The sequence below is a fragment of the Myxine glutinosa genome, chromosome 10 (genome assembly GCF_964187855.1).
Source record: "Myxine glutinosa chromosome 10, kmMyxGlut1.1, whole genome shotgun sequence".
In the NCBI taxonomy this organism is placed as follows: Eukaryota; Metazoa; Chordata; class Myxini; order Myxiniformes; family Myxinidae; genus Myxine; species Myxine glutinosa.
The window spans coordinates 5696838-5710183 of record NC_136270.1 but is presented as its reverse complement, the minus strand read 5'-3'; the positions used below and the strand labels follow the sequence as shown (position 1 = coordinate 5710183).

At 50.4% G+C, this 13346-nt stretch overlaps 1 protein-coding gene across 2 annotated transcripts in view; it reads right to left on the bottom strand.

Moving 5' to 3' along the window:
* The window catches only part of LOC137433492 (UNC93-like protein MFSD11), a 290101-nt gene that overhangs the window by 23980 nt on the left and 252775 nt on the right, over positions 1–13346 (bottom strand). For both annotated transcript variants that reach the window (XM_078785282.1, XM_078785283.1), the window contains one exon: positions 3396–3518. In XM_078785282.1, coding sequence (XP_078641408.1) covers positions 3396–3518 — 123 coding nt within the window. The remainder of the gene's footprint in view (positions 1–3395; positions 3519–13346) is intronic.

Here is a 13346-nt window from a genome sequence, read left to right as displayed (position 1 = left end):
TTTGGATATTGACACCTGTGGTGCGGATAGTAGCAAGTTGTTGCTTTGAGGGGTGCATACGTCTGTGGAGATGGCTGGGCGTGTGAGCCTGTTGGTAAGTATGGTTATTGGGGCACTCCGCCACTGGTAGTCTGTCGGCCAGGTGAGGCCACAGGTAGGCTGTGGGAGCCAGGTAGAGTTCATTGTAGTATTCAGCGGGGCCTGAGGATCCGAGGAGAGGACCCGGGTAGCCCAATGCCAGAGAGGGCATCACGGGGTGAGAGAGCCAGGAGGGCCTTCCCCAGGTTAGGGTAGTTGAGGAGCGAGGCAAGCTCGGGTGGCGACCTCAGTGGCGGAGTTGCGCAGGTAGGTAGACCTGCTGGTAGAGCCACACGACCCAGCCCCGAAATTGTGCGAGGGCACAGTGAGAAAAAATGGGGGAGTGAGACCCCAAATTTGGGAGGCACCACAGGATGGTCAATGGGAATTGGTTTTTAGAACCGAATAGTGTAAAGTTGCCAATTGGCAGGGCATGACCCCGGGTACTTTAAAGAGTTAATGTTATTTAGGAGTATAGCTAGGATGAAAATCTCTTCGCACCATACACTTCCACTCACCAAGGTGACAGGACTCCACACCAGGTTTTTGCAGATGTTTGGGATGAAAGACGTATCACGACGTGGGTGAGACATTGTGTTTATTCCATCCCTTCCTTCTTGGGAGGGATTGGCAACAAATTTGGAATTAGGGGGAGATATGGGAGACGAGACAGTAGAGACGAAATTTGTAAATTGTGTAAATACGGGGAAGGGCAGGGGTAGAGTAGGTGACATGGGGGGTCACGTACGGCTAGGGACGAGCTTTCTCCGCTCGCTCTTCCGCGCCCCTCATGTCGCATTGCCTTGCATTGTGTGTACCCTTGCGCCCTTGCCCCCGCTAACCTCTGCTTTGTCTTTCCTCCCCACCCATGGACCCATTACCTTTTGTTGAGGGGAGTGTGCAGGTGTCCAGAGCGGTGCGGCCGCACCTTTGCGCTGCACCCTGCTGCCTGCACCAGTACACCATATGGACCACACGTTCTGTGGCCTGGCACCTTTGCTGGGCAGACAATCGCGGCAAACATTACCTTGCCCTGCGGACCACTGTGTTTAAGTGGCCCCAATGCCATGCAGTTGGACCACCTAAGCTGGCCCTGCTGGCCAAAATAAAAAGCGGACACGGTTTGTGCACTTTTTATTGATTTCCTTTGGTGTGTCAGGGAAAGAAGACATTAAGTTTAACGATGGCACACCGAAGAACACGAAGCAAGAAGATCCATCGGCCCAGCAGCCAAGCACAAGACATCATCACTGTTTATTTTGAAATGTTTTTGTGCATTGTGATGATTGTGCATTTTTGGCGATGGTGCTTTTTGTGCATTTTTTATATTTAGGTGCATATGGGTGTATGGTGTATTGGTGCAGTGCAGTGCATTCGGGGTTTCCTCTTTTCAAACATTCTTCTCTTTTCCCACAAAAGACAAGTCCTGGGTTGTAGTATTGTAAATAATTGGTAGTCTTGTAAATAACATGCTCCCCACCGGCTTTATGTGTAGTTTGAAAATAATTCTGTAATTCGGTTAATTGTGGGCGTGAGTCAGTTAGATAGTACACAACGCAGCAGGTGGGACATATCTAGTGTTTACAACTGTCGCACACAGGGTGTTAGAGTTAATGTAGAGGGAAAACCACACCTGAGTGTCACACTAATTTAAAAGGTAGTCCTGACCCAGTTATCAGAGCCGGCCATCCTCACTGGTATGTGGTTCGGCTCGGGGACGAGCCTGGCGAAAGGAGGGGTGCAGTGTTGTGGTTTTGAGAACCCACACAGGTAACATCATTAAAGGTTAAAGGTTGCACCCCATAGTTAGGCCACAAGCAACACGTAGGTCACCTTAGAACGTTAGTTATTTCATAGTATGTGTTTAGGATAAGGCCATTTCCAATAGTTGCACCTGCGTTGTTTAAAACAAATAAGAGTAGGCCCCGTTCAGTTTGCACCCTCCCTCCAATCGACTCCATTGAGCACCATCCTGTCTGCACCCCATTGCCCCTCGCGGTTTGTTACGCGTTGGGCCGGTAGCGTTCGCTGCCCTTGGGCTTCCGCTCGAACCAGCCCAAATGCCACGAGGTAAGGCCCAAAAAGGGGGCGGAGCGCAAGGGTGGGGGTGTGGCCACGTCAGGCAGCCATCAAGGGCAGAGCCGGTAAGACCTCATCAACCAACCAGGGCTCGGGTGAGATCGCCTGACAGGGTGTGGCGAGAGATTCCAGAGGGTTCGCTGGGCGTGGCAATAAAACCCTTTGCGCGAGGCCCCCACCTCAGTTATGAGGAGAAACGCATTGAGGACTCGAGTATGAGCAGAGGTTTGAAGGACTGCGTTGAAAGGTCTGACGCTAAAGGACTCGTTGGGGAAGGTTCATTGCGGCAGGACTCGAAGGGAGCGAGCGTGCTAAAGGACTTTGTTGGAGAGAGCGCATTGTGAGGAGTCGTGGAGAAAGGCGCCCGGTAAAGAAGGGCTTGTTGGAGATCGCTGATTGGGAATTTGGCTTGGGCTTGCGGTAAGCGAATATCAAGCGCCAGCATTCCTATCACATACGCGGCCGTGAGCCAACATAACCGCTAACCGATCCGCCGATATATAATTGTCCGCCTCGCGCCTACGCCACGCGGAGAGTTGCCTGCCGTCTTCCATCGCCTGCACGGTACGAGTCGGGGACCGGACGAGCTGTGGACGCCATCTTTGGACCCTCAACCCGACCATCTACATCCCCGTGTGAGTGAGTCTGAGAGTGAGTATGAGTGTGAACGGGCCCGTGTCCAGGGAATAAGTATAAGACTGTATAAGGCTGCCCTGTGTATCTGCTTCTTCCTCTTCACTGTACATTACTTTTCTTCCTCTTCTTCTTAGTGTACAAATTGTTAATAAATTATTGTGTTATTCCTTTTCCTCTTGGTCCGACCGTTTTAGTCATTTCCTCCATTGGGTAAACGCGGCACGATTACAACCGCTTAGAATCGGGTTTAGTTTTTGGTTAACAGCTCGGATCGCGGATCGCTATCCGCTCGGCGTATTACATCAACATCCGTGATTCGGGCGGGAGTTATTTCCTCGTTTCCGGGCAGCGTTAGTACTTAGGTAATAGCGAATCCCTAGTCCTAAAAACCCTACCTAACGCTGTCCGGGAAGGACGTCATAGCCCCCGGATCCCGTCCGTCAGTAAAAGACAAGGGGATTAACCCCCTCTTGGTAAAGGGGAAGGCCGACGAGGAGATCCGCAACACTCTGATTTGTCTTTTTACTTATATATATACACTCTGATTTGCCAAAATATTACTTTTATAAGTAAAAAGGCAAACACATGGTTGTTATTCTCACCTGTTATTTCTCCAATGCCAATAAGTATGCCAGAAAGACCAATGAGACTCTTAGCATTTGCCAAGTGATTTGTTGCACCAAGACACGTCCCATATACCCCCGTGAAAAAGGTCAGCTGCAGCCCTGCCAGGTAAATAGGACAATAATTCAAACAAAATCCACAATATCATGAAACGCTTACACATGGACACCAAAAACCAGAAAATCAAAGCATGCATAAATACTGTATACTCAAAAGGACAGCAATGGTACAGCTCAACAGTACTTCTGGCACAACAGTAACACAAACAAGATTTTCCCAGAGTTATGTGACTGCATTGCATATACAACCAAAGTTTACTAGCCACCAATAAAATTGATAGACTCGAACTAGTTCAAGAGAGCAGTCCTCAGCAATAAGTTTATAAAATTACATACATATGCAATGTAGCCTGGTGTTGGCTTAGCGGTTAGGGTGGCCGGCTTGGGATCCTAGGATCCTGGGTTCGAATCCCGGTCGATCGCTGAATTAACGCCAGGGGGGTTGACTCAGCCTGTCATCCTTCCGAGGTCGGCAAATTGAGTACCAGCTTGCTGGGATGAATGATCACGGTGTGTACCCCGATTTAGAATAGGTACACCGTATCCCTGCGCATCGTAAGAGGCGACTAAGGGTTGGCGTCAGGAAGGGCATCCGGCCATTAAAAAAACATTGCCTCAAACAGGGAACCATGATTGTCATGGGGCCCGCAAGGCTAACCCCCGCTCTAGTGGGGAAAATGGCCTTAAAACGATCATTCATTCATTCATATATATATATATTGTTGTGGATATGAGGACTGTATATTTTTTGATTGTGTGCTGTACTATTGTGATTATTGTTTATTCTGTGCCTCCTGCCTCCGGAGCTGTGTAAAGACCAAAAGGGCGTCCCATAGTCCACAAGCATACACGTCAGCCAAGTAATAGAATATACCTGTTGATAGTTATCTCTTATTCTGTGTTTTAGGGTAAGGCTGTGTCTCCCATTAATTGAAGTACTCCATTGCACCAGTGAAAGAGAATAGATCCCCCCTTTCCTTCCCATCCCCAAAAATCTCCCTTTCCCTCCCCTCCAAAACCTCCATTGACCTCATATTACATCCCCTCTCGTCATTGCCGAGCCTCGATTGCTCATATTACCTCCCCTCCAATAACCACCATTGACCTCATATTACCTCCCCTCCAATAACCGCCATTGACCATGGGCTTTGAGTCGGAGAAGAAAGGCGTGTCTCCACCTCGTCAGAGGGGAGGAGGGGCGCGCCCGCCCGTCGTCATCCAGGGCGGAGCCCGAGGGTCGCGCGACCAACCAGGGCCGAGGTGAGCACCCCCGATGGGCGTGTCCAAAGCGCCGGGGGCGTAATCGCTGGAGGCGCTATAAAAGGCGCAAAAACGGAAGTGGTCAGGGAAGGAGAGAAGGGTTGTTGAGAGAGAAGAGTTGGTTGCGGAAGTTGGTTGCAAAAGGAGTCGGTGGTCAGTTGGTTGCGGTGAGGAGTCGGTGGTGAGGAGTGAGAGAAACACGACAGAGTTGAGGGTTTGGACCAGACAAGTCCGGGGAACGCAGCGGACGGCGGCCGCAGCAGCCAGACCACCCAACCGCCAAAGGGGGCCTGAACGGCGGTTTGGAGCAGGGCCGAAGAGGAACGGCGGCTGCTGAACGCGCCGGTTGTGCTGCATGACCCCCCCTTGGACCTCCCTCCCCCTCCAGCCATCCACATCCTGCCATTTCAGCAATTCCCCGCGTGAGTCAGCGTTTTGTTTGTTCTGTCCCTGGGTATTTAATTAAGTCTGTAGGTAAGCTAAATTTGCACTGTGTCACCTGCGTCTTGTGCTTGTAAATAAACGTAATTGTTTCTTTTTGCTTGTGTGTAAATAGTAGGAATAAATGTAGTAGTATTTCAAACCTTTTTTTGTCTTCCTTTTTCCTCTTGCATTGCGTCGTTTCTGTCTTTTCCCTCATTGAGCAGCTAGGGTGCGATACGGCCAAAGTCTGGGTGAATCGGGTGAGTTTTGTTAGGTCGCGGTTTTACACCACCGCTCGGTCTATAACATCTTAACCGCGATCTGTAACAATTGGTGTCTGGGAGTGGGATTCGAGGCCCGAACCAAATTTTTAAAACGAATAGAAAAAAAAAATTTGGTCAAAATTTGGAGCGGACGAAATTTGTTTTGTTTTATAAAGTAAAACCCGAATTTTGAAATCGCGCCATGGCTGTTCAAGGCGACGGGATGCCGGTGGGAGAGATAGAGGGGTTAGAAGTAACCCAGGACTTCGGGGAAGAAAGGGAGGAGGAAAATGGCAATGTGGTTGCGGGAATATCAGGCGCGCAAAATGGCGCGCTCGCGCACGTGGTTGAAGGGTCCCAAAATAGCGGCGCCGCGGAGGGCGAGCCCGCGGTGGCGGCTGGGGACGCTGGGCAAACCGGGTTTGACCTCAGATTATTCTTGACCCAACTGATGGCAAAAATGGATGCTCAGGGTGAGCGATTGGAGGGCCAAATGGGGGTAATGAGGGACGAAGCGAGGGCTCAGAGTGAGCAATTGGGGGTAATGGGAAACCAAATGGGGGTAATGAGGGACGAAGCGAGGGGTACCGGTGAGGGGTTAGACAACGGGATAAAAGAGGTAAGGAATGGGTTAACGGGGGTGGAAAACAGAATGGCTGCCCAGGAGAATCAGTTAGAGGGGGTGAAAAATGGGTTAATGGGGTTAGAAAATAGGATGGAGGACAAATTGCGGGAAATAGGGGAACAATCCGCCCGGGAAATCGAACAGATGGGGAACCAGATGGAGGAAATACGACGAGGGGTGAGTGAGGAGGTCTCGGGGCTACGCGAGGAGGTAAAGCGAGGCGAAAAGCGTATCGAGAAAGAGGTGAGAAATAATACGGCTAAGTTACAAGGGGGAATAGAAGATCTGACGGAGGAGGTGGAGCAGCTGACAGAGGGACAAACTAAGTTAGTGGAGCAGGTTCAAAAGAACACTGCGGTACTAGGAGGGTTAAAGGCGACACAAAAAGAAATTAAAAACGAATTAATAGCGACGCAGAGGCAATGTCAGATGGTACGGGAGGAACTGACAATGAGGGTGGAGGAGGTGACAGAGATAATGGAGACAAAGGACCGGCAGGTGAGGATGCACATAGAGACGGTCACGGTAGCCCTAGAGGACGAACTTGAGGAGACGCACCGAGAAATAAAAGAGGTTAAACAAAAACTAGAGGAAGTGGAAGAAGAGGTGAGTGAAATTAAGAAGGGACGGACAGAAAGTAAGAGAGAAATCCAGGAGGAGGTAATGGAATATGTACAAGGTCTGTGTTCAAATCATGATGTGATGCTCACTAACCAAATAAAGAGTTTGCAGGTGGCAAAGGAGGTGCGGAGACGAAGTACGGAGGTGAGTGGCAATGTATATGATGTGAGGAAAGCTTCAGTCGGCTTGGGGATTGGTTTGGATCCGGGTGTTCGTGAAAGGCCGTTGGTGAAGTGTGTGACAGGTCAGGTGTGTAAAAAAAGAGGTGTGCGAGAATGTCCGACCATGGGGTGTGTGAGGAAAAAGTGCACGCCGAGGAGTGAGTGTGCCGTCAGGAGTGAGCCGGTCGAAGCGCGTGTGCGAGGGGGTACATGGAAGCGCGGTGTGGTGAGTGTTACGGAGGAAGTAACGAGAGTGTACACCTGTGGTGAGTGTTACAGAGGATGTAAAGAGAGAGTGTACACCTGTGGTGAGTGTTACAGAGGATGTAACGAGGAAGTGTATGCCTGTGGTGAGTGTTACAGAGGATGTAACGGGAGGGTGTGCGCGAGAAAGGTGTGTAACGGACGGGTGCATGAGGAAAGAGTGTGCTGTCGAGAGTAAGGGTGAGTGCGCGGTCAAGAATGGAGGTGAGAGTAGTGAGAGTGAAACGGAGCGTGAGTTGGTTATGACAGGTGAGCGAGGATGTACACCTGGAATGGAAGGATGCACACCTGGAATGGTAGAGCGTGTGTGGGAAGGCACATTTGAGTTGGTCGTGAGGCACGCGGTTGGGTGTGCGGGTGAGAGCACACCTGTGATCGTCACAAAGGAGGTGACCGAGAAAGGGGCGCGGAGAGGTGTGTTGGTGAGGTGTGCGAGCGACGAATGTGTGCCAAGGTGTTCGGTGGTCAGGTGTGTGACCAAGTCGGTGAGCGGAATGAGTGTACCGAGGTGTGTTAGAGAAGGTACGACCAAGAGCATGGAAACGGCTGCATGTATGAGCATGAAAGGGGTAGCGTATGCTTGTAAGCATCCAGGTGAGGCGTCGACGATAACCGGGTTAAAGGTTAGAACGACTTATAGCCGACTCGGGCCCTCGGTGCGTGCCGGGCTTCGCGTGCAGCGAGAACCAGCGGGGATCCGAGCCACGGCGGGTTCGAAAGGACCGCCGTGCGCGATCCACGCTGGGCCTCGCTTGGAACGGCCGCGTCCGTGCTCCACTAGGCGGAGCGGGCAGCCCGATAGGAAGGGTCGTCATGGCGACCACTTTCTATTGAGACGTGCCGGCAGGTCGAGATCGGGACATTGGATGGCTCCACGCCGAGGTGGTGCGTGGGATCTCGGCCCGGGTAAGCCCCCGTCCCTGCCCCGAATGCGGGACGGATCCAGCCGCTGGCACAAAAGAACCCGCGTTCATTGCTCGGCTGTACGAAGCCGGGCTGTAGACGTGAATTGGCGCACCGAGAGGATGTAATAAGTAGACGGACTGTGATGATGATGGTAGTGATTCGATACGAAATTTGTAATAGTGGGTAGAATTGGCAGTAAATAGAAAATTTTTGACTTGTGGAATCTGGACGAACAAAATTGATAGTGAGAGACCCCCGATGTGGTGGGATGGCAAATCCACCATCCCTCACAGGTGGGGGCAAAGGAGCAATAGATTATGGGGTGTATGGCAGTGAAAACTAGCCCGGGTGGGTTAGGTTATCTTGATAGGGCCCTAGAAGATGACATTAGGTAACGTTAAGTTTAGTTAGTGACTGATACCTGTAGTGGGGACGCAGGTAGATTAGTGTGGATTATAATGACGTGGGAGCGCAATAGTTTAAAGGAACCACTGGGAAGCGCAAGTTTCAGAGGGGAGTAGTTAGCTGAGATGATGCCGTGTGTGTGAGAATTGAACAGGTGTGATTGCACAGGTGTGCAACTGAACAGGTGTGTGGAGCAGTGTATGAGGGAGTAGTGGTGATTGTGTGTTGTGTTGACCAACTGGTCCAGGAAGAGGAGGAGGGTGCAGGTGGCACCAGGTAGGATTGCACAGGTGTGCAACGACAGGTGAATGAAAGACAGGTGTATGGAATAAATGGTATGGAGTATTGGAATGGATGGTCGTGGAGTGGGTATGGTGGAAATTGTGGAGTGGAGTGGATGGTGCGAAGGTGTGAATGGGGGAAGAGTGGACCCCCATCACGGATACCCGGGGCGGGTAGTGTAAGTGTTAGGTAGAGGGTACAGGTAAATTGTGGTTGGATATTGGCATCTGTGGTGCGGTTGGAAGAATGATGTTTGGATGGGTGCATTAGTGTTGTGGAAATGGCTGGGCGTGTAGCCTGTTAGTGTGTGTAGTTGGTTTGGGCACTCCACCACTGTAAGGATGTCGGCCAGGTGAGGCCGCAGGTGGGCTCTGGGAGCCGGTAGTAGTTGTTGTGGATGGGGCCCGAGGATCCGGAGGACGGACCCGGGTAGCCCAGTGCCAGAGGGCACCATGGGGTGACAGAGCCAGGAGAGGGGCTGCCCCCAGTTAGATAGGTTAGGGTGAGGAGCTAGGTAAGCTCGGGTGGCAACTACAGTGGTGGAGGTGTGCAGGTGGGTAGACCTGTTGGGAGAGCTACACGTCGCGGCCCAGAAATTGTGCGAGGGCACCGGGAGATGAATCGGGGGAGTGAGACCCCAAATTGAGAAGCACCACAGTTTGGTCAATGGGAGTTGGTTTTTAGAACCCATAGTGTAAGTTGGCCAATGGATTGGCAGGGAGAGACCCCGGGTAGTGTAAAGTGTGTTAAAGTCATTTAGAAAATAGTTAGGATGAAGGATCTCCTCGCACCATCTGCATCCACTCACCTGAGGTGACAGGTACTCCACACCATGCCATGGTTTAATTATTTTTATGGTGCAAATGTTTGGAATGTGAGACGCATCATGACGTGGGTGTGACATTGTGCGTGATTCCATCTCTCCCTCCTTATGAGGATTGATGATGAATTTGGTGATGGCAAATTTTGGATAGAGGGATTGTGGTGACGAATTTGGTATAGAGGAAATATGGGGAAGACGTGACAGTAGTGACAAATTTGTAAATGTGTAGATTTTTGTACATATGGGGTGAGGGCAAGGGTAGGTGACAGGGGGGTGACGTACGGTAGGGACGAGCTTTCTCACTTCGCCCTCCGTACGCATTTCGCCTTGCATTGCCTTATTGATGTGTACCCTTGTGACCTTACCCCTCGCTCATTTGTCTATCCCCTTTTGTCTCCCACATGACCTGTGCGCCATTGGGTGCCGAGGGGAGCGTGCGTGGGTCGGCCATTGTGCGCCCGAAATTCCCAGAACCAGCTGTCTGCATCGATGCACCACATTATGGACCACATGTTTGTGGCCGAGCACCACGTATGGACCCCATGGGTTGGGGCATGGCCCCTCTGCTGGAACCGGCCATGAGGGCCCGAAATCTTGCTGGCGGACCTTGGCCACAGGGCACCGATGCCCCACAGGTGAACTACACTAGTCGGCCCTGTGGGCCATAAATAAAGTAAAAATGGACACGTTGGGTGCATTTCATTTTATGCTCAAATAGGCCGCCAGTAAGAAAATGAAAGGAAATGACAACATCTGGAAGAAAATAATAACCAGCAGAGGGAGCCGAAGAGCAAGAGATCACCTGCAGGGTTTGGGTTTGTTGGATTTATTTTATTGATGAACAGTGGTGACTGCACTGATTGGTGCTTGAGGGTGTGTTGGTGCGTTTTTGGGTGCTTTTAATGGTGCGTCGCTGCAGAGCAGACTGTCTCCCCCCCAGAAAGAACAATTACAGGTCCTGGGTTAGTTTTGTAAATAAAAGTAGCGTCAATTGTAGATAATGCTCCCCACCGTCAGTGTATAGTTTGAAGACCATTCCGCAATTCGGTTAACTGTGGGCGTAAGTCTGTTAGGCAGGGTGCAATGGAGCAGCGGGACACATTTATTTATGTTTTAAAACTGTCGCACTCAGCGTCAGGTTAAAAGTAGAGGGAACTACACCTACGTGTCACACTAAATAAAAGTTGTAGGCCCGGGATGTGCCTAAGAGGAGGAGGGTGCAGTGTTGTGGATATGAGGACTGTATATTTTTTGATTGTGTGCTGTACTATTGTGATTATTGTTTATTCTGTGCCTCCTGCCTCCGGAGCTGTGTAAAGACCAAAAGGGCGTCCCATAGTCCACAAGCATACACGTCAGCCAAGTAATAGAATATACCTGTTGATAGTTATCTCTTATTCTGTGTTTTAGGGTAAGGCTGTGTCTCCCATTAATTGAAGTACTCCATTGCACCAGTGAAAGAGAATAGATCCCCCCTTTCCTTCCCATCCCCAAAAATCTCCCTTTCCCTCCCCTCCAAAACCTCCATTGACCTCATATTACATCCCCTCTCGTCATTGCCGAGCCTCGATTGCTCATATTACCTCCCCTCCAATAACCACCATTGACCTCATATTACCTCCCCTCCAATAACCGCCATTGACCATGGGCTTTGAGTCGGAGAAGAAAGGCGTGTCTCCACCTCGTCAGAGGGGAGGAGGGGCGCGCCCGCCCGTCGTCATCCAGGGCGGAGCCCGAGGGTCGCGCGACCAACCAGGGCCGAGGTGAGCACCCCCGATGGGCGTGTCCAAAGCGCCGGGGGCGTAATCGCTGGAGGCGCTATAAAAGGCGCAAAAACGGAAGTGGTCAGGGAAGGAGAGAAGGGTTGTTGAGAGAGAAGAGTTGGTTGCGGAAGTTGGTTGCAAAAGGAGTCGGTGGTCAGTTGGTTGCGGTGAGGAGTCGGTGGTGAGGAGTGAGAGAAACACGACAGAGTTGAGGGTTTGGACCAGACAAGTCCGGGGAACGCAGCGGACGGCGGCTGCAGCAGCCAGACCACCCAACCGCCAAAGGGGGCCTGAACGGCGGTTTGGAGCAGGGCCGAAGAGGAACGGCGGCTGCTGAACGCGCCGGTTGTGCTGCATGACCCCCCCTTGGACCTCCCTCCCCCTCCAGCCATCCACATCCTGCCATTTCAGCAATTCCCCGCGTGAGTCAGCGTTTTGTTTGTTCTGTCCCTGGGTATTTAATTAAGTCTGTAGGTAAGCTAAATTTGCACTGTGTCACCTGCGTCTTGTGCTTGTAAATAAACGTAATTGTTTCTTTTTGCTTGTGTGTAAATAGTAGGAATAAATGTAGTAGTATTTCAAACCTTTTTTTGTCTTCCCTTTTCCTCTTGCATTGCGTCGTTTCTGTCTTTTCCCTCATTGAGCAGCTAGGGTGCGATACGGCCAAAGTCTGGGTGAATCGGGTGAGTTTTGTTAGGTCGCGGTTTTACACCACCGCTCGGTCTATAACATCTTAACCGCGATCTGTAACAATATATATGTTGTTGTAGTCTGCGTTCGCACTGGCTGGGGTTATGTATGCATCTAGGTGTAGTTGCTGCATGTGGATGTGGATGTGTATGTGCCCCTGCTGGCCCACCTTAGCTGACCGTATTGAGGTTGAAGGGCCGAAACGGGATGATGCTGAGGACCTCGACTGAGGACCCGGTCAGTGCGGCACACTTGTGACCAGGTGTGTTTTGAACGCAACAATATACATATATATATGTGTGTGTATATATATATATATATATATATATATATATACAGTGAAACCTTGACTTACGAGTTTAATTCGTTCTGTGACCGAGCTCGTAACTCAATTTGCTCGTTTCTCAAATTAAATTTCCCCATTAAAATGCATTGAAATGCTATTAATCCGTTCCAGCCCAAAAAAAAACCACACCAATTTTTTTTGTTACGTGTTTTTAAATAAGAAAAATGTACTTTATAAATAAGAAATAATGTATAAACAAGCACGACCTCGTATATACTGTACATAATAAGCGGCGTTACGCGCGCTGCTTGTAAACAAGGAGGAAGCGGACAACGCGGTAATTTGTAAGAGTCTTTATTCAAGAGCTCACTGTAACACTGGCGCGCTCCGGTCCGGGCTGCGCGCCCGGTGTATATCCTGAGGCCACGCCTACCCCTCGGCGTGGCCCCCGCCCACTTGGTGCGCGGAATGATGTCACCACGCCAGTGAGTTTCCGTGTCCGCCACAATGTAAAGAAATAAACTGGTTTTATTAAGTGTATTAAGATCAGACGAAGATGCTGGCGGAGGTGGAGGAGATGACTTTTGCCTTTCCTCGCTTTCACTTGCAGGGCGTTTCAATAAAAACCTGTCCAACGAGGTTTGTTTCTTCCTCCCTTTCAAAATGTTTCGATCGTACTGCTACGATCGTACTGCCTCGCCAAGTCGACAACACGCACACCTCGCTCATGTTTTTCGACGATTGCGTGTTTTATATCCAAGCACATCATCCTCTTCTTCTTCTCAGTACTGCCATTGTCACTCAATTTCTTAGGACCCATGGTTAAAACTAAGAAATTTTCCAAAATAACCAACATGCGAAAACAAAGCAGCAGTGATATACGGCAGAGATGCTTGCACGGCAAGATAACCACGTGACCGGAACGCTCGTTGGGCCACCTCGTGGCGGGTGGCGTAAGCTCGTAACTCAGATCTCGGCTCGCATCTCAAAGCAAAAAACCGCCCGAGCGACGGCTCGTATCTCGGAAAACTCGTAAGTTGGTGCACTCGTAAGTCAAGGTTTCACTGTATATATTTGTATATATTTATATATATATAT